General features: G+C 39.1%; 1 protein-coding gene and 1 long non-coding RNA gene across 4 annotated transcripts in view; one reads left to right on the forward strand and one right to left on the reverse strand.

The window, feature by feature from the left end:
- Nucleotides 1-26,327, reverse strand: part of RASGEF1B (RasGEF domain family member 1B) — a 616,825-nt gene that overhangs the window by 158,464 nt on the left and 432,034 nt on the right. The window contains exon 4 of one of the 2 annotated variants that reach the window (XM_054485213.2): nt 12,696-12,779. The exons of the other annotated variant lie outside the window; for it this stretch is intronic. Within the exon in view, the coding sequence (XP_054341188.1) occupies nt 12,696-12,779 (84 nt within the window). The remainder of the gene's footprint in view (nt 1-12,695; nt 12,780-26,327) is intronic. 2 annotated transcript variants of the gene reach the window in all.
- Nucleotides 1-26,327, forward strand: part of LOC129035105 (uncharacterized) — a 65,608-nt gene that overhangs the window by 19,120 nt on the left and 20,161 nt on the right. The window lies entirely within an intron of this gene.

Here is a 26,327-nt window from a genome sequence, read left to right on the forward strand (position 1 = left end):
AAAATCTAGACCAAGTTTAATCTCATCTAGAAGCATTTTCCTGATGGTGGCCCTTACAGATCTTTCTGTCCTTTAAATTATGCCTCTCAGAAACAGAATGTTATCATTTAGCATATATTTTTTTCTTTTACTATTTACAGTGTATTGGTTATCTAACCAGATTGTATAAGCAAAAGTGATATGACATAGGACTTTACTTTTAGATATTATTAAATTGAAATTCCTATGAAATTTTAAACCGGGTAATTTTGATGGTGTGCTTATCAAATCCACAAATGACATGATTCTAAGAGGGTGGCAGATTTCAAAAATGACAGTTTTCATGTCTTCCTACATGTAGGACCTTGGAAAGTGATTTTGAATGTTCTTCTATCAAGTGATAGAGTTTATTTTTCCAAGCTTCAATGTCGCTGGCCTTGGGATTTATTTTGGCCAATAGAGTGTGGGGCAGGTGATGATATGCCTGTCCTGAGCTGAGGACTCAGGGGGCCTTCTTATTTCATTTGCTGTCATGGGATTCCCTCCCTCTCCAAGGCTAGCCTGTTGGAGAATGAAAGGTCATGTAGAGCTGAGACTAGCCATCCCAGCTGAGGTTCTTCTAGACCAACCAGCTCCCACCTGACCACAGATGCATGAGTGAGCCCAGTCAAGTCTAAAAGGACATTGAGCTGAGCCCAAACTAACTGCTGACACATGGAATTAGAAGCAAAGTTGCTATTTTAAAATTCACTAAGTCTGGGGTGGTTTAATATATGGCAGAAGTTAATGGATACAAAGGGAATATAAAAAAAAGTCAGATGGCAGAATCTCAATCCTAAAAGATTTCAGCATTCTAGAATAATAAACCACACAATTAAGACAAAAATAACTGTGATAAGTGCAAACCTCTAAATTCAAGTTAAAAAAAAATCAACTTGTGAATATAGGAAAACAGAGACAGAGCTTGCCAACATATATGCAAAACATTTAGTCACTTCGATTGACCACAAGCATCTAACTCAACCTTGTGTTTCCATTCTTCCAACAAAACTAATTCTACATAAAAAGTAATTTTATACTGTGTGAATTGTGTAAGAGGCTAAAATAGAGTCAGTCCAGAGGGCAGTTACCATGATGCTGAAGGGCCCAGAAACCATCTCATATAAGGAAAATTGGAAGGCAATGAACTGTAAATCCAGTATAAAGACTGAAAGGGTCGAGTGGGTTAGGTAGCTACCTTCAACTAATTGAAGAGTTGCCATGTGGAAAAGGAATTGGACATGTTTAGTGTCAACCCACTAAAAATTAGGACCCATGAATAGAAGCTATAAGAAGGTAAATTTAAGGTCAACATAGGAAGGAAGTTGAGTTAGAGAAGCTGCATTTGTATACTGTTTATGAATGTAGACCATGGTGTCAAAACCAGGTCCTCTACTTACCAGCTATGTGTTGTTGGGTAAGCTGCCCAACCTTGCTAAGCATCAGTTTTCTCATCATTAATTCCACTAAAATGGAATTAATAACTATACCATTTTATAAGGTTGTGATGAAGATGAAATAGGATTTTTGAAGATACACTTAACTCGGGGTCTGACACATAGTAAGCACTCAATATATTTATTATTATTCATAATAAGATCTGTATAAATGTGAAATGAGCTGCCTCACAAGGCAGAAAGTTCCCTATCACTGGAGATATTTACAGGAGGATTGGCAGATGTTTGTAGAACAGATTTAAGCAACAGATGGGAAGTTACAGTAGGTGACATTTAAATGACCTTCCAGCACTGATAAGTCTGTCTGTATCCCTTAAGACTGGAATAACTTCTTTAGTATGTTTCAAAATACCTAGCACTATCGATCAAATGATATGCATCTAATACATTTGATCAAACTTTGTTGGTTATATCATTATAAATGTGGTTTCCCCATAGTAAGAGTTGTTCCATGCCGAAATGAAAGTATGTGAGGATTTTGTTTTTTTGTATCTCATATCCTCTAGAAGTATATCATTAAAGTTTGTTTTTGTAATTATCAGTTTTGACTAAAACCCAAAACTACAATTTTAATGCAATAAGCTCTTCTTTGTGTGGTGTTTAAATTCATAGGTGCAAAGCTCTTATCTTTTCACACTTGGCATTCCCCTACCAGAATGCCTAACTTTAAACAGGTCAGGTATTTTCAAGGTACAGGAAGCCTAGGTTTCTTCCGTGATTGGTCTCATATCAAAAGTCAAGCTGGAGTCAGTAACCATTTTTCCTTCTCTTTATACATACAGCATCTGGAAGTGCTAATCACATTTATCACTCTTGCCTACTAAAGGCACAGCAGGCAGTTCTAACTCCCATTGCAATTCTCTTTAATAAAATAGATTGGGTAGAATCGCCTAAATTGTTTAATATGCCTATCTTCCTCAATTATCTCATTGCTATCAGATAATAGAGAGGAATTCACACTGGCCGAGGCTTGAGTCTTTGTGGTCTCAACTGATAAAAATCTTTCCTTTCCTTAAGATGAGTTTTAGCATAGTAATAGGCATTAATCATCTGTAAGGAAAAGAAGTGTTTTATTTTCCTCATTAATGAAGTTAAGAGTCTGGTGCTCTGGCTGGAGAATGAAAAAATACACAAGTGAGAAGAAGAGTTCTGAATTCTAGGTTTGAATGAGCTCTGCATTCTCAGTATGTGGTGACATGAATAGAAAAGGTATTCACAGGCACAAGCAGGATTTCTGGACCATGCCGTGCCTAGTATGTGCCACACATTCAAGGCAAAGATTAGAGACACACTCATTACTGAGAGGAGACAATTACATGCTATTTCAACTGAGTGAGAGCAATGCTGTAATAAAAGAAAGTGCAAAGTACAGTTTTAACCCAGAACAGAGGTTCTAGCAGTGGAGGAAAAGGAGTGGAGGTGAATTGTAAGATAGATTTTCTTGAAAGAGAAAGGAACTAGACAAGAACAAGCAGAAGGAGCAGGGTGAACAACGGCACCAAGTTGTGAAGTTGAGACTGGGGTACAGCACTGGAGGCAATGGGCAGTGGGCACTGAGGCCAGAGGGGTAGATACATCCCACATGGCTCCCTCTGCCATCCAGAAATGCGGACCAACTCAGAAGCCAATAGGATGCCATTCCACATCTTAGTGGAGAAAGTAAGTTGATCATATTTACAACTTGTATGCAGTGTCCAGATGAGAGATGATAAGGGCCATAAATAGAGAATTCATAATGAGGAAGGAGACAGCGAGATGTTAAGGACCAAGCACCATCTGAATTTGGTGGCTAACTGAATGTATGAGAGGGAAGGAATTGTGGATGACACCCAGACATCTGGCCTGAATTGCTGGGTAGAAGATAGGACCATTCAGTGAGGAACAGAACATTTGTAGAGCATGAGAAGCAGAAGGGAAAGAGAAGCTAACTAGTTTAGTTCTGAACAGGTTGAGTAAATGAACCAACAGAATAAAGACAACTGCTCAAAGGGAGAGAGTTGATTTACATACACACACAAAAAACACAACCAGCACTTTGGGAGGCCAAGGCAGGCGGATCACCTGAGGTCAGGAGCTTGAGACCAGCCTGACCAACATGGAGAAACCCTGTCTCTACTAAAAATACAAAATTGGCCAGGTGTGGTGGCGCATGCCTATAATCACAGCTACTCGGGAGGCTGAGGCAGGAGAATTGCTTGAACCCGGGAGGCAGAGGTTGTGGTGTGCCAAGATTGTGCCATTGCACTCCAACCTGGGCAACAAAAGCAAAACTCCATCTCAAAACAAACAAACAAACAAACAAACAAACAAAAAAACACAAAGTGCACCAGGGATGGAACACTGGGTAACACAACATTGGAGGTATTGCTGTAAGAGAGACCAAGAAAGTCAGATGAGAATTAGAATGGTCTGCTCTCATAAAACCCAAGAGAGGAACAACTTTCCAGAAGAGGGCAATTGAGTCAAATGCTGTGAAGATCAAGTCAGAGAAGAATTGGAATGTATTCTTTGGGTTTGGCAGTTAGGGGTTTCCTACCAATCCTGGCAAGATCACCTTCACTGGTGCTGTGAATGAAGGAAACAACTAACTTCCTTTCACAAAGCATGAGAACATTTTCATTTTCTCCTTTCTCTCTCTCCCTGTTTTTTTTTTTTTTTTTTTTTTTTAGAGATGAGGTCTCACCATGTTGCTCAGACTAGAGTGCAGTGGCTGCTTTCAAACAATCCTCCCACCTCAGCCTCCTGAATAGCAGGGATTACAGGCACACGTCATAGGGCTCGGCTTCTATTTTGTTTTAATCTCAACATAACGTCTCTTATGGCTGATTCTTTTTGAAACTCCTTGGTGTAAAAATTGTAGTTTCTGACTTTTCCAAATGAATAGAGCCTTTTAAGCGTTATCATTCTGTAAGCAACTGTCTTTTAAGGTAAAGTTAAATTTTCCAGTAAGGAATTCATTAGAGAGGTTTTAGAAGGTATGTAATAAAAAGGAACCTGAACCCAGGTAATCAGAAAACATGGATCTCGGATTCATCAGTGTGAGAATTTCTTTCCTTTCCTTTTTCTGCCACTCCCTCTCCTTAATAAGCAGCTACTATGTGAAAAGAATTGTGCTTGGTGCTTTGGGGACATTAATAGAGCATGATCCTGCCCCACTTCAGCCCCTAGTCAAGGAGATTACAAGCCAGTGCAAAAGACAGATGTGCAATCAAACAACTTTAAAATAAAGTGGGCTGAAATAAATGTTCACAATGGTGCAAGCAAAGTTCTATGAAAGTAATCCGCCATCTTTTATGAAATACAGGAAGCGACCTTTAAAAACACAGACACAACTGGGGAGTTCATCGCTCCACTAATTACCTCCCTACTGTTCAGACCATAAACTTTTGTGTGATCTGCTCTCTGTTCACCTTATTTGTACTCATTTATTTTAACAGGAATCCAAGCTGCCTATATGCAAAAACTTTACAGGCATTAGTGGTGAGTGGAGATTTTAGCTCCACCCTTGACTTGATTGTAATTCTTTCATTAAACTGAACTTTAATGATATTTAATAATACCACTTTGAGTCTTTTCATTGAGAGTGTTAAAGTTCTGAAAATTAAATGCATAACCTCATGGATTAGGTGAACACTAAGCCTCCTTCTCCCAGGGGAGATAAACTGGGACACCTAAATATATGGAATGGCTTCTGAAGAATACTATTTTGATCTAAGTAACCTCATGGTGACATCTTTGCAGCTCATACCCCCTTTAAATTTCTTTGTAAAGCAACTGCTTTTAAAGGATCAGCCTAAGGCTGCATGCTCACACATTATTTCCCATTTCTGCACGGTTGCTATTTATAACCGGGGCCTTTTAGAAAATGAAAATCTAAGGTTGGCTAACTGTAGCCAGAGTGACCCATAATATAAGCCAGGTCATACTTTTTTTGGCATCCTTCTGTGTCCTCTCAGGAAACTTTGATTATATTTCAACTAGGAATAGGAAAGAGATTGTCCAAATAAAAAAGCACTTCTCTAGCAGATGGTTAAGACATAGGTTCTTGAGTCGGCATGCCTGGGTCTGAATGCCAACGTACCATTTATTAGCTTTGTGACTTTGAACAAGTTGCTTATCACCTAGGCTTCATCTGTAAGATGATTAAATGAGATAATGCTTATAAAGAACTTACGTTAGTGTTTGTCACAGAGTCCTCAAACAATAGTAATTGTTGTAATAATTATTATTTCTGTTATCATTTATACCAAATTGCCCTGGATTACAGTTTATAGCACACTGCCTCACACGTGGTAGGTATTCAATGTCTGTTTATTTCTTAGCGGATGCTTGGCTAGCTTTTAGCTGAGAACGCAATATTTCCAAGGAGTACTTCCTTTGGCTTTCTCAAGAGTACTGGGAAGATAACAAAAGGAATTCAAGGGCAAGGAGATTGGGAAGGCAGCAAAACTGCCTTAATTCTGTATTAATCCTGCTGATAATTCAGTGGTGCGGCTTCACAGAGCTCAGTGATTTTTTTTTTCCTATCTATGTGAAAAGAGGGTATATGCCAGCAGCCTTAGGTCATGTGTTTTGACTACTCTCAGGTGGTACAAATTAAAGTTTCTTTTTCCCTCAGTAATACACCAGGCCATCTACTTAGCATTTTTCCATCAGAAGTTCCACTTGATATTTTTCAGCTGGGTTCTGGAAGAGACATTAGGGTGGTGTTAATGGAAAAGTATCAGCACATTGCAACAAGGAAAGAATAAACAATATCTCTGTAATACAAATATGACTCTGTGCTCTTTGATAGCAGCACATTCCACAGCAGCAAGGATCTGACAATGGTGTGTGTTGTGTTTGTGTGCATATGCTGTTAACGAAACATTTATTTATATTTAAACATCAGTATATGGTGATGTGTGTGTGCATTTAGTCCATATATGTTGTACCATATGTTTTAACCTTTAAAGATAAGCTATAAAGCAGGATCAGAAGAACAAGAACGATATCTGTTTGTCGTGTTTATTGTTTCTCAGTTTTATAGTGGGGAGGCATCTACATACTTCTAAAATTAATCAATTTATAAGCCTAATAAATATTCTACAGCTATTGTTCACATTTCATTTATTTTCTGTGGCTTTTGAGAGCTAACATTAAATACTTTTATCCTTACAGGAGGACATAAAATGAATTGCCATTGGCTTAAGCTCATTTGTTAAATTTTATTACAACTCTTCTGAGTTTATTGAGTCTATTTATAGAGCTATCTTGCCTGTTGGGAATGTTAGGGTGGATAAACTTCACACCTTAACGCATTGGACTGTATTTTTTTATCCAGTTGAACTCCTGCAGATGGAATTAATGTAGTAAACTTCAGCCTAGGTTATGCTTGGGTGGTAGTGAGAACCCAGGACTCTAAATTTAAGAGATCTATAGTCCCCCCTCTGATTATTTAATATTTACAAGACAGTACAGATAATACTGATTTTAAAAATTATTTGTCCTTAGTCAAATATAGTAAGCCACTAACATAGAATACTACTTCAAAAACCATTATGAACAAGGATAAGAATATGAAAATACCTAACTGAATAACAAACTAAAATTCTGCATTCATTTCACCATCAATAGACGGCACTACCCAGCTGCTACGTACATATCATGGTTTCAGACATTTAGAGGAAAGGCAGGATGAAAAAAATCTGCCATGGACTCTAACGTATGATAGTAGTAACCATTGCCTTTTTAGAGGGTTAATCTATTAAGCCAAAACAGTAAGTATTATTTCATGTTAAATAAAAAAAGAATGGATCTAGAATGAGGTATGAGGTAATGATTCACTGTTCCCATAGAAAGCCCGTGTGATAGAGTTATAGCAAAAGCTGGAGTCCAAGATGGTTGCCCTAGGGAATCCAAACCTGTCTCAGATAATGAAATAGAATATTATGTGAAATACAGACATGAAAATATTTGTGAATATCCCCAAACTAATGACACCTCCTACCTACAGTAAGTATCCTTGGAAGAATTGTTTGATAGACAATGGACTTCACTACAGTGGACAAACAGCTAGTATCAATAGAAACATTATTTGATAGACAATGAACTCTTGAGTTTGAGTAGTTTCAGTAGAATCTGCCTCAGTTCTAAGGAGAATTTCTTTGAGATTAGATACCTAGGTTTACTACCTTCAGAACTGAAAGACAGGGCTCTCTGCTAAGCAGAATCCTGCTCACCACCATGTTCTTTGAGCCAGAAGTTAGCTTCTCTGCCTCTTCTTTCTCAACCAGGCTGGATTTAGGAAATGGGTGCTAACAAATTAGCATCTCCGTTCCTTTCGCTGCTATTTATTGTATCAGGTTCTCTCAGTGACTTCCCACAGAGCAGGCAGCCTACTCTCTGCTATGTGTAATAGTGAAGTAAGATATTATTGCTGCCACAGTAATAATGACCAAAATAGTAGTGGCATAAACCAAATGGAAGTGTATTTCTGTCTTAGGCAATTATAGTCAGAGCACAAGCAGCCAAGGGTTTTACGGAATCAGAGATCTCAACTTTTCAATGTTGTTTCTCTGCCCTTCTCTCTTGGTCTCAGGTGGCTGGTCTAGCTTCTGTTACCACATCTGTATTCCAGCTGACGTGAGGGGCAGGGCTTTTTTATAAAGGACATGACCTGTAAGTTACATACGTCATGTCCACTCACATCCTGTTGGCCATAATCTAGCCATATAGCCACTTCTAGCTGCAAGGGAGGCTGATAAAGGTGCTTTTTATCTGGGTGGACATATGCCCAACTGAAGCTTCCATTATTTTAGAAGAAAAAAATGGACTATTTAACTGGAAGGTTTTCTTCACCTCATCACAAAAAGCTCCAGAAGAAAATTACTTGGCTTAATACATTTTGCCTCGGTGACCAGAAGCTAAATGTATAGTGAAACAGTTCCAGCCAAATCAGGGGTACTCACACAGAAAAACTAAGATCATGTCCTTATACAACTATAGTATTTGTTATGACTTGCTTTGCTAAGAATCAGTATCTTCAGATTATTCCACACACAACTTTCAGTATTTTTTGGAAGCAGCAGTAGTCTATACACTAGTTATTGAGTTGACTTCTCCATTTTCTTGGGTCACTGACAGCCCTAAATAATGAATATTTGTGCCAAGGCACCTGTGGAATTAGTGCTGTCCATCCATATCTAGCCATGATATAATAATATAATGTTCAGTAATTTTGAACAGCCTCTGACTTAACATGACTACTCTTAAAATGGTCCCCATTAGCTAAGCTAAACATTCTTTTGCTAGGAAAAATTGTGTGGTGGTAAAAGCAGCTAAAGATTAATCTATGAAAAGGACACCTCTAATTTTTTCTTCCCATGGATGCTTCCCAACTTTGAAATAAAGCAGATCTCTATTTTGTTGATTCAAAGTTCACCAGTTCCTTTCTTTTTAATCGGTTGTTTATCCAGTTACTTTCACCTGGCTCCTTCAGTTTCCCTTTCCCTCACTCAGAAATACAGAACGCCTAGGGAGTCTTGTTTACCTTCTTAGACATCCTTTCATTTAATAACACTGCTATCCTTCAAAGCAGTTTCTCTCTCCATTTCCTTCTGGTCAAATAAAATAATTTTATTTATTACTTTTTTTTTGGATTGAGGACAAGTCAATCAGATTAAGGTGTCTCCTCAATTGTTTTGAGAAAGGCAAGTTGGCAGTCATGGTCATGGGCAGCCCGTTATTCAAAGCAGTTGTTTGTTTGTGTATCTGGAGAAACCTGCACGGTTTGCTGAGGTCATGGCATTTTACTTGGTTGTTTTAACTTGGCATGATATGCAAAATACCTTGCCAGTAGCACCAGTGAGAATTTTGTGGAGAGCCTGGTAATTTTTTATGTTAACCTCTAATGTTACCTATCTCCCTCAGTCCCTGCTTTTGTTTTCATCATGATTGTCCCATTCCCTTTCAGTAGTCTGCTTTGAATCTCCCATTAATTTATTAACATCCTGCAATTCTTTTTGCATTTATTGTTGACCTGTGCAACCTCTAGGGAGTAACATGTTTACTGTAAAATATGTTAAAGTTTACTCTGTTTTAGTTCATCCTCCGAAGTATCTCCTATAAATTACAAAGAAAAGTCTTCTAGCTGTAACATTGTGGGATTTGATGGAATAAGTTCAGCTGGAGATTTCACAACACAATATTTAGCAGCTGCAAAGGAAAGGAAGATAAAGCTGCCAGGTTATCCCCAGGAAATCCCAAGACACATATTTTTAACATTTGCATTCTTATTTACATAAATTTGTATGTTTCATTCAAAAGGCGCTGACTCCAATTATGTAAAATAAAACACTCGATTTCTCTTTATCTGACGGGTAGATAACCATGTATTCTAGGCTTGCTTGCCTGTTGCCCAGAGTGATTTCTTTGGCTTCTTCCTCTCTGCTCCAAGAGTTTCTCCCCATTATGCCTAACTTCTCATCATAACCATTAAGGAAAAGAGTTATCATTTAGTTTTAAGATTTGAGCTGGCTCCAAAATCTTTTCTATTATGCGCTCACATTGAAATCCTCTGTTTTCCCATTGTGGGTTTTCACAAGACACTCCCTTCCCCCACAACAACAAAAAAATGCTGGTCCCTGATTCAGCTTGGAGAATCATTGTTTGGGTGGTGAAAATCCCATCTTGAGCCAGCTTTCAGCCTTACACTCAAAATTTCTTGGTAGTGAGGAAGACAGTTTGGATTCTGGGCAGATTAACCATAGGTTTCAACTATCCACCCAAATGCTGCCTTCCATGGGCCCCTATAATTATAGGTTGACTCTGCTTACATTTTTTAGCGTCATTTCTCCCCTCCAGGTAGATGAATATCAGAGCTGACTGCAAAATAAATTCATTAGAGTAATTTATAGCAAGTATATTAAGCCCAGAAGCCAGAGCTACGGGAAAAGAGAAAAGAGAGCAAGAGCGTCCTTTGGGAGCGATCTCACTCGACCCAGAACAGTCCTGATGACACCGTACAGAAAGCCCATCTGCTAACTGCCCCAGTGCGGAAGGAGGGCCCGAGAAACACACAGAGAGACAATATCACAGAACCATGGATGGTCATACTGTGCTAAATTCACTTCCACTCTCTGAAAAGCATTTCAAAAAGCCACTCCCTAACATCTGTATACTGCTGCTTCTGTTCCTCATCATGCCTAGAAAACCAGGGAGTAAACTCCAGACCACATACTGAATTGAAATGAAATTTAGTCAAGCGACCCCTGAGGGGTTCATTGACTTTTGACCTTCGCCTTTGAAAAGGTTTCTCTCTGTCTCCACGGACAAACTGGTAATCTATTTAGAGGCTATATAAACAATGTCAAAATATGGGGGCTAGAGGGGACAGCCATGGGGACAAGGCTGTGAATATTGGAACAGTTAGCAACACATTCTGTGACATCCAGGGTGTGTTTTGTTGTCGGTTGGTTGCTTTAATCTTTGGGCGAAAGGACATTCCTCTTACTTGGAACTGAAGTCAGCAGAGGGGAAGTGCAGACCTCATCAAACACAAAGTACAGAAACACAGTCCCAAGAAACTAGGGTTGCTCCCCTGCTACGCCTGCAAAATGTCAGCCTCGCTGACAGCACAGACAGGCGGCTTCTGCTTCACCCGGGATTTCACACTCCACATACAGCTGCCTTGGCAGGACTTGTGGCCAAGGCAAAATTACCAGGAATTAGCTAGGAAAACAGATTCATTTCCTTTAAAAACTGCAAAAAAACCCCTCTGGTTCTACCCACGTATATCTGTAAGAACACTATTTAAAGAATTTTTATTTGTTTGTTTTTGGCTTTTCCTAACAGTGACTATGTTTCTTACTAGATTTTGGATTGCGTGTGGTCTGGAGATGTACTGCAGTAGCGAAGGACAGGAAGGTGGTGAGAATCCCAGGGACACTGTGATCCTTCTGTTAAGGTATACCTGGAAGGTATGCTTGATCTACTCACCAGAGTTTGGTTTCTCTTTCTGAAATACAACACCTCCTTCTTCTATTTCTTGAGATAAGCAAATTGGGGATGTAGTTTCTCTAAGCTTACTAGTTAGCTTTTCATTTATTCATGTATTCAATTCATTTGCATAACTCCTTGAGTGCCTGAATACATAGTGGACAAAATAGGTAAAAATTAAAAAAAAAAAAAATTCCTTGCTCTTGTAGATTTATATTAAATTATTTAGGCAGGATGCGGTGGCTCACGCCTGTAATCCTAGCACTTTGGAAGGCTGAGGTGGGTGGATGGCCTGAGCTCAGGAGTTCGAGACCAGCCTGGGCAACATGGTGAAACCCCATCTTTACTGAAAATACAGAAACTTAGCCAGGTGTGATGGCACAAGCCTGTAGTCCCAGCTACTCGGGAAGCTGAGGCATAAGAATTCCTTAAACCCAGGAGGCGGAGGTTGCAGTGAACTGAGATTGCACCACTGCACTCTAGCCTAGGCAACAGAGCAAGACTCTGTCTCCAAAACTATAAATAAATAAATAAATAAATAAATAAATAATTATTTTATCTTTGTGACAGCCCCATGAGGCAGGTACCATTATGATGAGTTTTTGTTTGATTGGATCTTTTTTTTTTTTTTTTTTAGCAGGGGACTTGCTAAAGTCACACAGCCTGTGAATGGCAGACCTGTGACTTGAAGCCAGGTGGGCTGGCTTCAGAGAGCCCCACACTCTTCCTTTAGGGTGCTATACTCCCCAATAGGACTGATGGCTGCGATTGCAGGTCCAGAACAGGAGCAGTTCAAGCATATACCTGTAGTTTCTAGAGGCAAAGTCTTTAAGTCTGCAAGATAGTTTAAATGACAAATATTGTACTGTTAGTATTGTGACTGATTTCCACATGAAGATGTCAGTGACTAAAAGCACCCTCTTTCTTATAAGTTTCCATAGGCAGGGGAAGGTGAATCAGAGTGGAGAGATCGGAAGAGTGAAGGAAGATGGGGAGGATGCCATTGGGATGGGTGTGGAGGCAGACACTGAGAAGAGGGACTCTCGGATCAAAGTTTTCTCAGAGTCAACATTTTGCCTGAGAAAGTCCTACTAAGGCCAACCAAATAGTACAAACTTTGAATTATATCAGTTACTTTTATATGATCAATTTTATTATTTCACCGAAATAGCTCAAGGCAAAAAGAAATAACAGCCAACTGGCTCCAATCATAGTGTCTGATAAAAGTAGGTTCATTCTTACTTTGCCTATTGGCTTCTCAGTCAGAGGGCTTGGAAAGGAAACTGGAGTTATGCTGCTATACATGGAAGGTTTCCATTGCTGTTCCTGCAAGAAAGGAAACACAGAAAGGGAAATTTCAGGGATGTGGCTGGCTTTCCTGCTGCATGGATCCATTTTCCTGATACAACAGTGCTGCAAGCATTTAAACTTGATAGTTGTCACTTGAAATACTTGAGGCAGCATTTTTGCATGGTTTCTTTAGTTTGCAGCCTGTGCAAACCCATTTAAACTTGTACAGGGACACCATTTATGACATTTTGAGGGAATTAATACACACGTTGACATAATTTCAGAATATGTTCACCTCTTAAGATATCTTCTTAGAACATGGATCAGACTATGTGAATCTTTTAAAAAATAACTTTACTAATATATCATTGCATAAAAACAATGACCTGGCCAAGCGCAGTGGCCCATGCATATAATCCTAGCACTTTGGGAGGCTGAGGTGGGCAGATCACTTGAGATCAGAGGTTCAAGACCAGCCTGGCCAACATGGAGAAACCCTGTCTCTACTAAAAATACAAAAATTAGCCAGGTATGTAATTCCAGCTACTCGGGAGGCTGAGGCAAGAAAATTGCTTCAACCAGGAGGCAGAGGTTGCTGTGTGCCAAGACTGTGCCACCGCACTCCAGCCTGGGTGACAGAGTGAGACTGTCTCAAAACAAACAAACAAACAAAGTGACCCTATGTAACCCTCTTGTTTGCAAATCTTTGATTCCATATGGGATAATTTCCAAAGTACTCTACCTGCTATTTAGAGCCCTCCCAAAGAGTCTTTGCTTTTTCAGTTTTGACTCCAACTCTGCCCTATAGTTTACCCTAAATCTCAAGTCACATTGGCCCATGTTATTTTTGCGAATGTCTCCAATTTATGCTGTTCTTTATGCTGCTCACAATTCCTAAAATAGCCTTTCTGTAATATCTGCCTGTGAATTCCTACTTGTTCTATAAAGCCCAGCTCAAATTCCCTACGAAACATTTCACTATTGTTCTCTACTTCTTACTAGAGTCAGAATAAATTTCTTCCTACCAAGTCCCAAAATACTATTATTGGAGTGTGCTATGGTTTGAATGTGCCCCCTATAAGCTCCTATGTCAGAAACATAATTGCCATTGTAAAAATATTCAGAGATGAAGCCTTTAAGAGGTAACTAGGCTATCTGGGTTCTCTCCTCCTAAATAGATTAATGCTGTATTCATGGGGATGTGTTAAGTTATCTTTGGAGTAGGTGTGTGATAAAAGAAAAGTTCAACTCCCATTTTCTCTCTGTCTCATGTGCTCACTTCCTCTCACCTTCCACCATGGGAGGGCCCTCACCAGATACTGGTGCTATAGTCTTGGATTTCCCAGCCTCCAGAAACATCAGCCAAATAAATAGCTTCTCTGTATAAATTACCCAGTCTGTGGTATTCTGTAGCAGCAGAAAATTGACTAAACAGAGTACTTGTCACTATCTGCTGTGAATGTGAGCTACAACGGACAGAACTCATGCTTTAGTTACCTTGTATCCTTCACAATCTAAAACAGGTCTTATACAATGTATGTGCTCTTTTTTTTCAATTAATTATTTCTTTTGTCAGCCGAATCTTTTTCTTTATATCCTTACTAATTTCTAAAACACCCCACTAAATCCAGCTCTCTCCAACCTCCAGCCCCAGTTCTCACTACACACATTTTTCACCCACTTTTTTCAGTCTTGGTAGAGAAGACATCAAGAGACTTGTTATTGGGGGGAAAAACTTAATAGTAGGTACCAATAAACCCCATAAAATAAAAATGAACTTCAAAAATTAATCAACAAATATTGACCCATCCCCACACACACTGTCCATTAATTGGCTGTGTTTCTTGAGTAAAAGGAAGATTTTTTTTTTCCTGTGGACTTAGCAAGGAATGGAGTATGAACCTCCGGAATCTCTACTCCTGCTGTTACTAATTATCTTACCCCCTTCCCCTAAGGCAAATTACTTGTACTCTCAAAGGGTGGCCCTGTCTGCAAATGTGGTTTGTGTTATTTACGCACATCTCACAGGGTATTTTGAGACTAATTGCAATGATATCTGTGGTCTAGAAAGGCAAAGTATAATTCCTGGGGAACAGACCCTATAGTTTACCCTTAGGAGAAGCCATTCAAATTGCTAACTTCTTCCCGGGGTCTGAAAACAAGGGTTATAGTTGGGTTCTGAGAGACGCGGATTTCTGTCCATTAGGAGTTAAAGTGAGACCAGCAATTCATTTCACAGGTCATGTTCCAGCCATCAAAGAGTAATTACCATCAAACCCCACTGGCACAGGTCCCAACTATATTAGTGAATGCATGAATGAAAGTTTCAAAGGATACCATTACCAACTCCCATCTTCCAAAGGTAAAAAGATACTGAATGGTAACAGAGAAAAAGCCAAAATATATCAACTTAAGGTTGTAACTTTTTTAAAATGGAAATAACTGTTCAGTATTGATGATTGTGAAACATGATTCTGTTTCAAGGAAGTCAATCTTCAGAGGCAGTAGATGAGTCTGAAGAACTCTGCCCTTCACTCTGAGGCTCCTCCAGTTGCTATGGCAACATGTAACTAGCTTTCTTAAGGTGTTATGCAGCCTGATTTTCTTTAGACCAAACATTCCCCTGATACATTTACACTGGGTATACCTAAGACCAAAACAACTCAGCAGTTGCAAAGCATAGATTTCTTACTTGTAAATTATTTATTTGGTGGGAAAACATAAGTCTGGGCCACACATAAAAAGGGAACTTCTGAAACAGTGGGTTCATATGCAAAACACAGAACAATGAGGGACATATGTTATTATTAAATAGCATTTCCCTTTTCCTATCCCCCGTCCTCATTTCAGGCTTTTCCCACCTACAGGGTTTTGTATGTACTATGTATATATGTATTATATGTATTAGAGATACGGTGCATGTCAGGCCTCTGAGCCCAGGCCAGGCCATCGCATCCCCTGTGACTTGCACGTATACATCCAGATGGCCTAAAGTAACTGAAGATCCACAAAAGAAGTAAAAACAGCCTTAACTGATGACATTCCACCACTGTGATTTGTTCCTGCCCCACCCTAACTGATCAATGTACTTTGTAATCTCCGCCACCCTTAAGAAGGTTCTTTGTAATTCTCCCCACCCTTGAGAATGTACTTTGTGAGATCCACCCCTGCCCACCAGAGAACAACCCCCTTTGACTGTAATTTTCCATTACCTTCCCAAATCTTATAAAACGGCCCCACCCCTATCTCCCTTCTCTGACTCTCTTTTCGGACTCAGCCCACCTGCACCCAGGTGAAATAAACAGCTTTATTGCTCACACAAACCCTGTTTGGTGGTCTCTTCACACGGACGCGCATGAAAGTGCATACGTATGTACACACACACAGTCTGGGTGACTGATGCTTAACAGTGCTTCACACTAACTCACCATTTGCTGAATGTGGGGGTGTGGGCACTGAGGATGGACTTGGAATAAGGAGACTAGCAGGGAATTAGAGAAAAGTTGTTGAAGCCTCAGGCAAACCAGCCATACTCTCCAGATCTCTGGAAAATGAGGGTAATTGTCCCCTTATCTTCTTCCCATAACTTCAGAGCTACAGAACTCCAAAAAGCTACAGAACTTCTCAGAAATCTCTATGTGAAAGGTATCTGGTGTTACCTTTCCAGATTGGACCCCTAAAAGGAGACCAAAGAAGTTGTTAAGGCCTTGAACTGTAATTACTACCTTCAGTGTTTATCCTGAAGCCTGAAATATAAGAGCAACTTCTGGTGCAAAAGGAAAGCGATAATCAAGGTTTTTAAGAAATAAAGATGTGAGGATCGTCTGGCAAGCTCAGCTAGTTGATTGAGCAGTGGGATCAGACCAAGTGGTATCTGCTTAAGGCTGAGTCACCAGGCAGCCCAAATTATCCTAATAATTCTGAAAGAATGCCTCCTCTTGCAGAAGTCTTGATTTTCTATTCCATATAAAACAAGGATGTTCACATCCATCCAATGCCTGCCCCTCCTCCCCGCACCTCAAGGCTAGTAACAGTGTGTTCTGTTTTGAGATGGAAGCAGATTCTACCTTAAAGATTGCCATTCCCATCTCCAACCTCACCCTGTCACTCATTATTGAAGGAGCAAAAATAACTGCACCTTGCATCAGTAGAGAGCTTTCAACAAACTGATGACAAAGCACTTTGGTTGCTCCTCACACTGCTCAAAGGCTACGGGCTCTTTCTGGGGCCTAGGATATGGAAGGAGCTGTGACCTTTCAAATACTCAGAGGAAACAGAGGAAAAAGAAAATTCCTAAAAGGGGATGTGATGTAGATCATCACCACTGTCCTGGCCCCTGCTCTCTCTGGCCCCTCAACCTGGTTGTTGAGACCAACCAATAGGGATTTGGGCTGGTCCCTCCCCTCACAGCTGGAGTTCCTCCCTTGGAAGGGTCAAGCACACAGACATAAAGCTGAGGTGCCCTTGGGAAGGGAGGAGAACTGGGTGGAGGGCGATTAAATGTTGACTCACTCAGGCTTGACCAGACTTCCTCCCTTTTCTACAGTCGAGTACAGTTTTTGGTGAACTTAAGTAAACTGTGCATACTGCTACACTTTCTTCCTTCCTTTTGGGCTATTATCATGGGCTTGCCAGCAGAAAGAAGGTCACAGGGGAGAACAAACTCACAAGCATTCTGGGTTTCCAGTTTTTTTTGGCAGGATCTTGTTAGAGCCTGACCTGCTAATGTATTCTTCAGCACCTCCCCCAGTACCCATTTCCCTTGAATGCTCTGCTAAATTTTTGCCTTTAAATTTCGGTTTCCTGGTTGTTTTACATGCTGATTTTTAAAATGTCCCTTGTGTGGTTACCTTCCTTCCCCATGTTTCATGCATCTTCAGCACCACCTGTACTTACCACAAGGCTACAATTACAAAGAACATTAAAACAAGAAACACTCCACATTAATGGGACTTCTGAAAGAAGACGGCACATTCCCTCCACCATACTCACATATCTTGGAGTTTTCTGCCAGGCTTTATCCAAATGTATGTGTATTAAGCTAGAACACCACTTTGTATTAACCTCTTGTATTCACTTAGCATCACATATTACATATTGTCTTGTTGCATAGTCTCTAGAGTTGTAATATTTAGTAACTATAAAATGTTCCATCAACATAGACTATAATGTATTTTATATTTTGGTATACATTTTTATCATTTCCATTTTCTCCCTTTAATTACAGATGGTCTTATTTTTGTCTTTTGAGTCATTTCTTTGGAGTATATTTCTAGAAGTAGGATTTCCAGGCCAAAAATGTAGACATTTTTATGGCTCTTTTTATTTACTATCCACTTATTGCTTTTCAAAAGGATTGAACTGGTTTATACGGCTATCTGTAATACATACACATATGTACTATATATTTATATATATACATATACACATGTGTACATATACGTATATATATTAGAGGTATAGTATATATGTACTATATATGTATTTAGAGATATAGTACATATGTATGTACACACACACATCCAACTCTTTTTTGCCTAACAGCAAATCCCTGAGGAACTGCCATCATCAACCTCATATTTATAAGTTAGAACACTAAACACCACAGAGGTGAAGTGAAGTAACTCAGTGTCAGATGACCAATGTCCCTTTTATGAGCTTCACTGGCTTCAAGTGCCTGTACCCAATATGTTCCTGGTTTCAATGAGTAATCGCTGACTATGCCTCTATCCTGTAATTTCTTCAACTTGTGTCACAGTGAGACAGTGAGCACGGAGTCGGAAATATGTCAGCTCCATAGCTTACTACCTTTGAGACCGTAAATAGGTTAATGAGCCTTGCTAAGCCTCAGTTTCCTCAAATGTAAAATGGAATAATACCTATATCATAGGCTTGTTTGGAGGACTTTAAAATTCAGTCCAGCAAATAAACTTACATAATAAGTGCTACTATTATTTTTCATGTTAATAAAAAATATTTTCTTGTTAGTCTTCCCTGGTGCCTTCTTCAGAGTAGAATAGCAGGTATCAGTGAATCTCTATTATAATTTAATAAATAGATTTCCTCACCTACTGTCAATCAGCAAATATTTTCTAAGTACTGTAACTTAGTCCTTTGCTAATTTTATAAGAATTTTATATAAAAATATTTATTTATAAGTAATATAAAAATTTATAGAAATGTAAATAAGCTAGAAATATTCCCCTTAGGAACAGGAACAGGACAAGGATGCCCACTCTCACCCACTCTTTTTCAACATAGTACTGGAAGTCCTAACCAGAGAAATCAGACAATATAAATAAATAAAAGGCATACAAATAGGAAAAGAACAAGTCAAATTATCTCTCTTTTCTGACAATATAGTTCTATGCCTAGAAAAACCTAAAGACTCACCAAAAGGCTTCTACAACTGATAACTGACTTCAGTAAAGTTTTAGGCTACAAAATGAATGTACAAAAGTCAGTAGTATTTCTATACAGCAATAATGTTCAAGCTGAGAGCCAGATCAAGAACACAATCCCATTTACAATAGCCACGAAAATTAATAAAATACCTAGGAATACATCTAACCAAGATGGTGAAAGATCTCTACAAGGAGAACTACAAAACACTGCTGAAATAAATCATGGATGGCACAAACAAATGGAAAAATATTCCATGCTTATGGATTTTAAGAATCGATATTATTAAAATGGCCATACTGCCCAAAGCAATCTACAGTTTTAATGCTATGCCTATCAGACTACCAATGGCATTTTTTGCAGGAATAGAAAAAAAAATTATTCTAAAATTCATATGAAACCAAACAAGAGCCTGAATAGCCAAGGAAATTCTAAGCAAAAAGAACAAAGCTGGAGGCATCACCTTACCCAACTTCAAACTATGATGTACGGCTACAGTAACCAAAAGAGCACGGTATTAGTACAAAAACAGAAACATAAACAGACCAGTGGAACAGAACAGATAACTCAGAAATAAAGCTGCACACCTATGAACATCTGATCTTCGATAAAATTGACAAAAATAAGCAATAGGTAAAGGATTCCCTATTCAATAAATGGTGCTGGGATAATTGGCTAGCCATATGCAGAAGAATGAAACTGGACCCTACCTTTCACCATATACAAAACTCAAAATGGGTTAAATATTTAAATGTAAGACCTCAAACTATAAGAATCCTAGAAGAAAACCTAGTAAGCACCATTCTGGACATTGACTTTGGCAAAGACTTCATGACTAAGTCCTGCAATTGCAACAAAAAGCAATTGCAACAAAAGCAAAAATTGACAAGTGGGGCCTAATTAAACTAAAGAGCTTCTGCACAACAAATGAAACTATCAACAGAGTAAACAACCTACAGAATGAGAGGAAAGACCCACGAACTATCTGACAGAGGTCTAATATCCAGAATCTTTAAAAAACTTAATTTAGTAATCAAAAACTGAATAACCCCATTAAAAAGTAGAAAAAGACAGGAACAGACACTTCTCAAAAGAAGACATACAAGTGACCGACAAACACGTGACAGTGACAAAATGTTCAGCATCACTAATCATCAGAGAAATGTAAATCAAAACCACAAAGAGATACCATCTCACAACAGTCAGATGGCTATTATTAAAAAGTCAATAAACAACAAGTGCTGACAGGGCTGTGGGGAAAAGGGAACACTTATATACTGTTGTTGGGAATGAAAATTAGTTCAGCCACTGTGGAAAGCAGATTGGAGATTTCTCAAAGAACTTAAACCAGAACTACCATTCAACCCAGTAATCCCTTACTGAGTCTATATCCAAAGGAAAATAAATGATTCTACTAAAAAGACACATGAACACATATGTTCATTGCAACATTATTCGCAATAGCAAAGACATGCGATCAACTTGGGTGCCCGTCAACAGCTGCCTGGATAAAGGAAATGTGGTACATATACACCATGGAATACTACACAGCCATAAAAAGAATGAAATCGTATCCTTTGCAGCAACATGAATGCAGCTGGAGGCCATTATCCTAAACGAATTAACACAGGAACAGAAAACCAAATACCACATGTTCTCACTTACAAGTCGGAGCTAAACATTAGGTACTCATGGAAATAAAGACGGAAACAACCGACACTGGGGACTACCAGAGTGAGGAGAGTGCAAGGAGGACAGAGGCTGGAAAACTACATATGGGGTACTATGTTTACTACTTGGGTGATAAGGTCATTCTTACCCCAAACTTCAGCATCATGCAATACACCCATGTTTAAAACCTGCACATGTACCCCTGAATCTAAAAGTTGAAATTATTTTTTAAATGCTTAAATAAAAAGCATAACAATTATAAAAATTATAAAAGGTACAAAATAGATTATTTAGAAGTTTATTAGTTTAAATGAGTATGTTTACTTTTAAATTGTAAACATATCCAATACTTTTCTATTATAAACCATAATTATAAATATAAATTTTAAACTCATTTAAAATAAAACATACAATGAAAGTTTCAACAATGAACAAATATTTTAAATATTATTAAAAAGTAATCAATTGAGTTAATAAAATAAGCATAGGCTTATAAAAGTAAGTGCTTATGAAATACATTTATGTCTGCTTCTAAGTTCCTTATAAATAAGATAATGATATAGTGAAAAGCACATTGTTGGCTTTGTAGTCTGAAGACCTGAATTTGAAAACTGGCTTTGACACTTACTTGATATGTAACCTCTTTGTGGCTCATTTTTTCAGCAATAAAAAGTGTAGTATATAATTTGTTTTTATTTTATTTTATTTTTTATAAAAAGGAAGATCCAATCTTCTTTATTTGCCTGAAAACAATCAACAATCTTTTATACATCTCTTTGGAATGTCAAACCATGACATGTGATATTACAGCGCACAATAGTCCATTCACTTGTATGATATAAACTCTAGATTCTATAGGCGTTTGGAAAAATAAGAAGGGAAATGAAAATAGGAAGTCATCTATTCAGACATGTGAAAGCATCACACAGAAGAAGAAATAATTTTCCATAGTTCCCATATATCACTGGAGGTCAACTTCATACACGAAATCCCAGAACTAGGGGGTCCAAATGCAAACAGCTCATAAAAGTGCTTTCAATAACAGGGAAAGAGGGAGGCAGGGATGCTGTAACCTGCATCTCTGCAGGTGGGAGCTGCTTGAGACTGGCAGCAGATTTGGGGAAAGGTATTAACGGGTAAGAGGCATTTTATGGGTTAAATTACTTTCCCTCCAAGTTCATATGTCTTAACCCTCAGTACCTCAGAATATGACAATTAATATGATTGTATTTGGATGTAGGGTCTTTGAAGAGGTAATTAGTTAAAATGAGGTCATTAGGGTGGGCCCTAATCCAATCTGACTGGCGTCCTCATAAGGGGAGATTAGTGTACAGATATCTACAGAGGAAAGACCATGTGAAGACTTGGGGAAAAGAAGAGCCATCTGCAAGGCTTCAGAAGGAACCAATGCAGCCCATGCCTTGATGTCAGACTTTTAGCCTTCAGAAATGTGAGGGGAAACAATTCTATTGCTTGAGATCCCCAGTCTGTGGTACTATATTATGGTAGCCCTAGCCAATGAATACAAGGCATCCTAGAAAAAAAAAAAAAAAAAAAAGAGCTTCAGTATGGGTGAAAACGACTCAGGGCAGAAGGTAGTCAGTGTAGGAAAGGTTTTCCAATGAACTAGGCAGAGGGTGTTGCAGTGACCAGTGACAAACCAGATGCAGACATCTGAAGGGGTGGGGTTCTGCATGGCAGTGCTGAGCAGGCACTGGGGATATCTTATGCCTTACCCTCAAGGAGCTCCCCAAAGTGTAGTTGGGGAAAGAGGTGAACAAATTCTATTTAAAAGAAGTGGTATATATTAAGGCTAGAGGTATGCAGAAGGTACAGGGGGAGCAAAAGGAGGAGCATCTAACACAAAGGAACCCCCTGTTGTTGGGAGGCTTCCAGGAGGAGGTGACCCTGGAGCTGAGTATAAGGGGACAGAATAAAAGTTAGGTGACAATAAAGTGGTGTGGGGTGGGAGAGGATGGCAGTTCTGAGGATATGAAAAGAGATGTATGCTGTTTAAGGAGGAGGAAATCTCACGAGTGCAAGAAAAGAGGTATGGAATAAAAAGAATTGCTTTTTACAAAAGCAGTGAAAAAGAGGCTTTTTGTGAACCACAAATAATCTAGTGCTGTTAGATCTTCCCAAGTGAGACTGGGTTGGTGAGAGATGGTGCAAGGCAAGAACCACAAGATTCTTTTAACAATGTTTCAGTGGATTTCCTTAGTGGAGAGGAGGATGTGATTGAGGGGACGAAAGACTGCAAACCAGGCAACTATTTAGGCTGCTGGTACCACAACAAGGAAATGTAGGCTAATGTCTGGATATCGGCACTTGCAAAGTAGCAGAAAGACTAGAGAGGAGGGGACAGACTGAAGAAATCATGGGAACTTATCCATTGGTCGGAAATGGAAGTGGAGCTAGATTACTGGCATGTTTCTAGGAAGTGTAGGAGTGAGGAAGTGCACCAAAGAGTACAGAATCTTGCTAGGATTACAAGAAAAGGGAAGGACATGGTAAGAGTGCAGATGACAGGCAAGGAGAGACAGTTAATTTAGGTTAGGGTATAGCTCAGAACCAAAAGGCACGAAGAGCATTCACCACCTTTGAGCTCTGCTTTTAATGCGTTATTCTTTGGTGTACATTTTGCACTACGTTTTGGCCTTAACCTGTCTTCCTATCTCAACTTTAACTTTTTGTTACAGCTAAAATTTTCTACTGTCTCCCATGCATACGCTATACTTATTTATCCCTCTGTTCCTTCTCATGCCTTCATCTCCCCTTCTCATTGGTCTTGGCTCTACCATCTACTACTCGCAGAGACTTGGGCATGTTGCTACACCTTTCCAAACCTTAAACTTCCTCATACAACAAGTGGAGATGCTACTAATGACCATTGGGTGAGGTTGTTGTGTAGATTAAATGAAATAAACACAGGGTTCCACTGGAACACAGGAACGAAGTTCTAATCCAGAGTTGAAGGTAGAGGGGGTAAGGGTTAGGGAAATCAATAAATCTTTATAGAAGTGGTAACTCCCACTTCTTTCTACTTTCCCTCATAAACATCTCTTCCTTGGAAATGTGGAAGATTTTCGATTCTTGCTCCCCTCAGATCTGTTCTCGATATGATGGCTGAGAGAGCTCTTTAAAAAATTTCGAAGTGTGATCCTTCCACTCTGTTCTCCTCCTCTTCAAACCAAACACTTCAGAAGTTTCCCACTGCTCTTAGATGCAGACTAAAATGTCACTTTGGTCTAGAAGGCCCTTCTTGGCCAGGCCTCTTCCTACCTCTCCAATTTATATTGCACCATTTTCCTCCTTCTTTTAGCACCTTGAATATCAAGTTTTCTCTTGTCTCAGAACCTTTCCTTATGCTCTTCTCTCTTCCAATAAAAAAACAAACAAACAAACAACAACAACAACAAAAACACAGATCCACCTCCCGGCATCCAACTCTTCACTTTCCTTTCTAAATTAATCCAATCTTCCCTTCAGTATCCAGCTCAACTGTAATTTCCACTGGGTTATATTGACTTGCTTCTATGCTCTAATTCCAGAAAACATTTCTCCATTGTGACCCTTATCATCATTTTAATTAATTTGGGCATTTTTTTTTTTGGTACACGTATTTGCGTGACTTTTCGAGAGAAAACACATATGATCTGTCTCCACCCCTGATGACTCTCAGCTTCCCCCGGGTCAGGGGCTTTTGTGTTCTTGTCCATCACTATATCCTAAAACTGGTGCACAGCACCTGGCCTATCACAGGTACTCAACAAATACTTCTTGAATAAAAAGTGAATAGTTAAAGAAAGAAATGGATGGATTCCTAAGATAATTCTTAAAAGACAAGTAAGAGAGGGGCAGGCAAAGAAAAGAGAGTAAAGTTTTTTAGGCAGTGGGTAAATACACAAATACAAAGGAAAGAGAGAGCAAACATTTGAGTAATTGCACATTGTCTGAAAGATCACAGGATACATAGGAAGTTGGAGAGCTGGGCAGGGCTAAACCATGAAAGACCTTAATTATCATGAAGATAATTAAGAGCAAGGGAGAACAAGAAAAATATTTTAGGCAAGGAACGTCTGGATGACTATGTGCCCTATAAGGATCACATGGGTGTCATGGTAAAGAATGTATTAGAAGAGTCTGAGGCTGGGTGTGGTGGCTCACACCTGTAATCCCACCACTTTGGGAGGCCAAGATGGGCAGATCACTGGAGGTCAGAAGTTTGAGACAATCCTGACCAACATGGTGAAATCCTGTTTCTACTAAAAATACAAAAATTAGCCAGGTGTGGTGGCACATGTCTGTAATCCCAGCTACTTGGGAGGCTGAGGCAAGAGAATTGCTTGAATCTGAGAGGCGGAGTTTGCAGTGAGCTGAGATCACACCACTGCATTCCAGCTTGGGCAAAAACAGCAAAACTCAAAAAAAAAAAAAAAAAAGAAAGAAAGAAAACAAAAAAACAGTCTGAGGCTGGGAGGCTGGAAGCCCAGAGATCAGGCAGGATCCTGGGAGCTAAAACAAGATGATGGAATCTGAGTTTACAAAGAGGTCAGATTCAGGAGAATCAGTCAGTTTCCCACAACTAACTATAGAACAAAATTAAAGTTTTCTTTTATATGACTTGGCTCTGTGCCTGTGCTTAGTGAATGCCCTCACTTCATCTTCCTCATGTATTCAGATCCATGTTAGTCTTGTGTCTTTGTGGTCCAAAAAATAAAAAATAAAAGAAGAACAGCATGAAGGTGCCTTTAGAGTTTGGGTGGAGAATGGGCAAGGAAAGGTACCTATCAAAGGCTAAAAAACCTGCATATTGATTGGCGAGGCAGGGTTTCATCTTTTAGAATAAGGTGTGCTGCTTTTGTTCCATGTCAAAAGAACAAAATGTGCACAGGTGGTGTGAATAAATAATCCAGATATAAATAAATTATAGCAGGATGCCCTTCTGGATGACATTTTGGCAACAAGTTACCTTTGCAATAGTTCATTCAAGGCCCGCTCTGTGAATGCTTGATCTGCACAATAGCACTGAACTTGGTCCTCAGATGGGCCCCCACTTGGTATAATGCTATGTTGTTGCCATTTAAAAATTCTTAATAACTGTATTCTTAAACTTGGCTTTATAAGTGAAGGTGGATGGAACAATGGAGGATGCACATGAGCAGAGGGGTGAGCACCACGTGCATGTCTGTTGCTCCTTGCCACCCCATTTGAATATAGTGTGCGCAGTGTCCTGTAAGCATATAATTGCAGTGAAATCACAATGTGTGGGAGTTCAGGAAGACTCAAAGCAAGTACAAGGTTGTATCTTCAACTGAGTAAACAAGGATGCTGACAACTCCAAGAGATCATGCTTTCCACTTGTACCAGAACTTGCTTCGTATGCAATAGCAAAGCAGTGGTGTTATAAGAAATACATACAACCAAGGAACCTTATCATATACTTTTTAATTTATGTTATTTTCTTGTATTAGCCACTTATGCTGAAAACAGTGACATAGAAGGTAAGAA

This window comes from Pongo pygmaeus, chromosome 3, assembly GCF_028885625.2.
Source record: "Pongo pygmaeus isolate AG05252 chromosome 3, NHGRI_mPonPyg2-v2.0_pri, whole genome shotgun sequence".
Classification (NCBI taxonomy): Eukaryota; Metazoa; Chordata; class Mammalia; order Primates; family Hominidae; genus Pongo; species Pongo pygmaeus.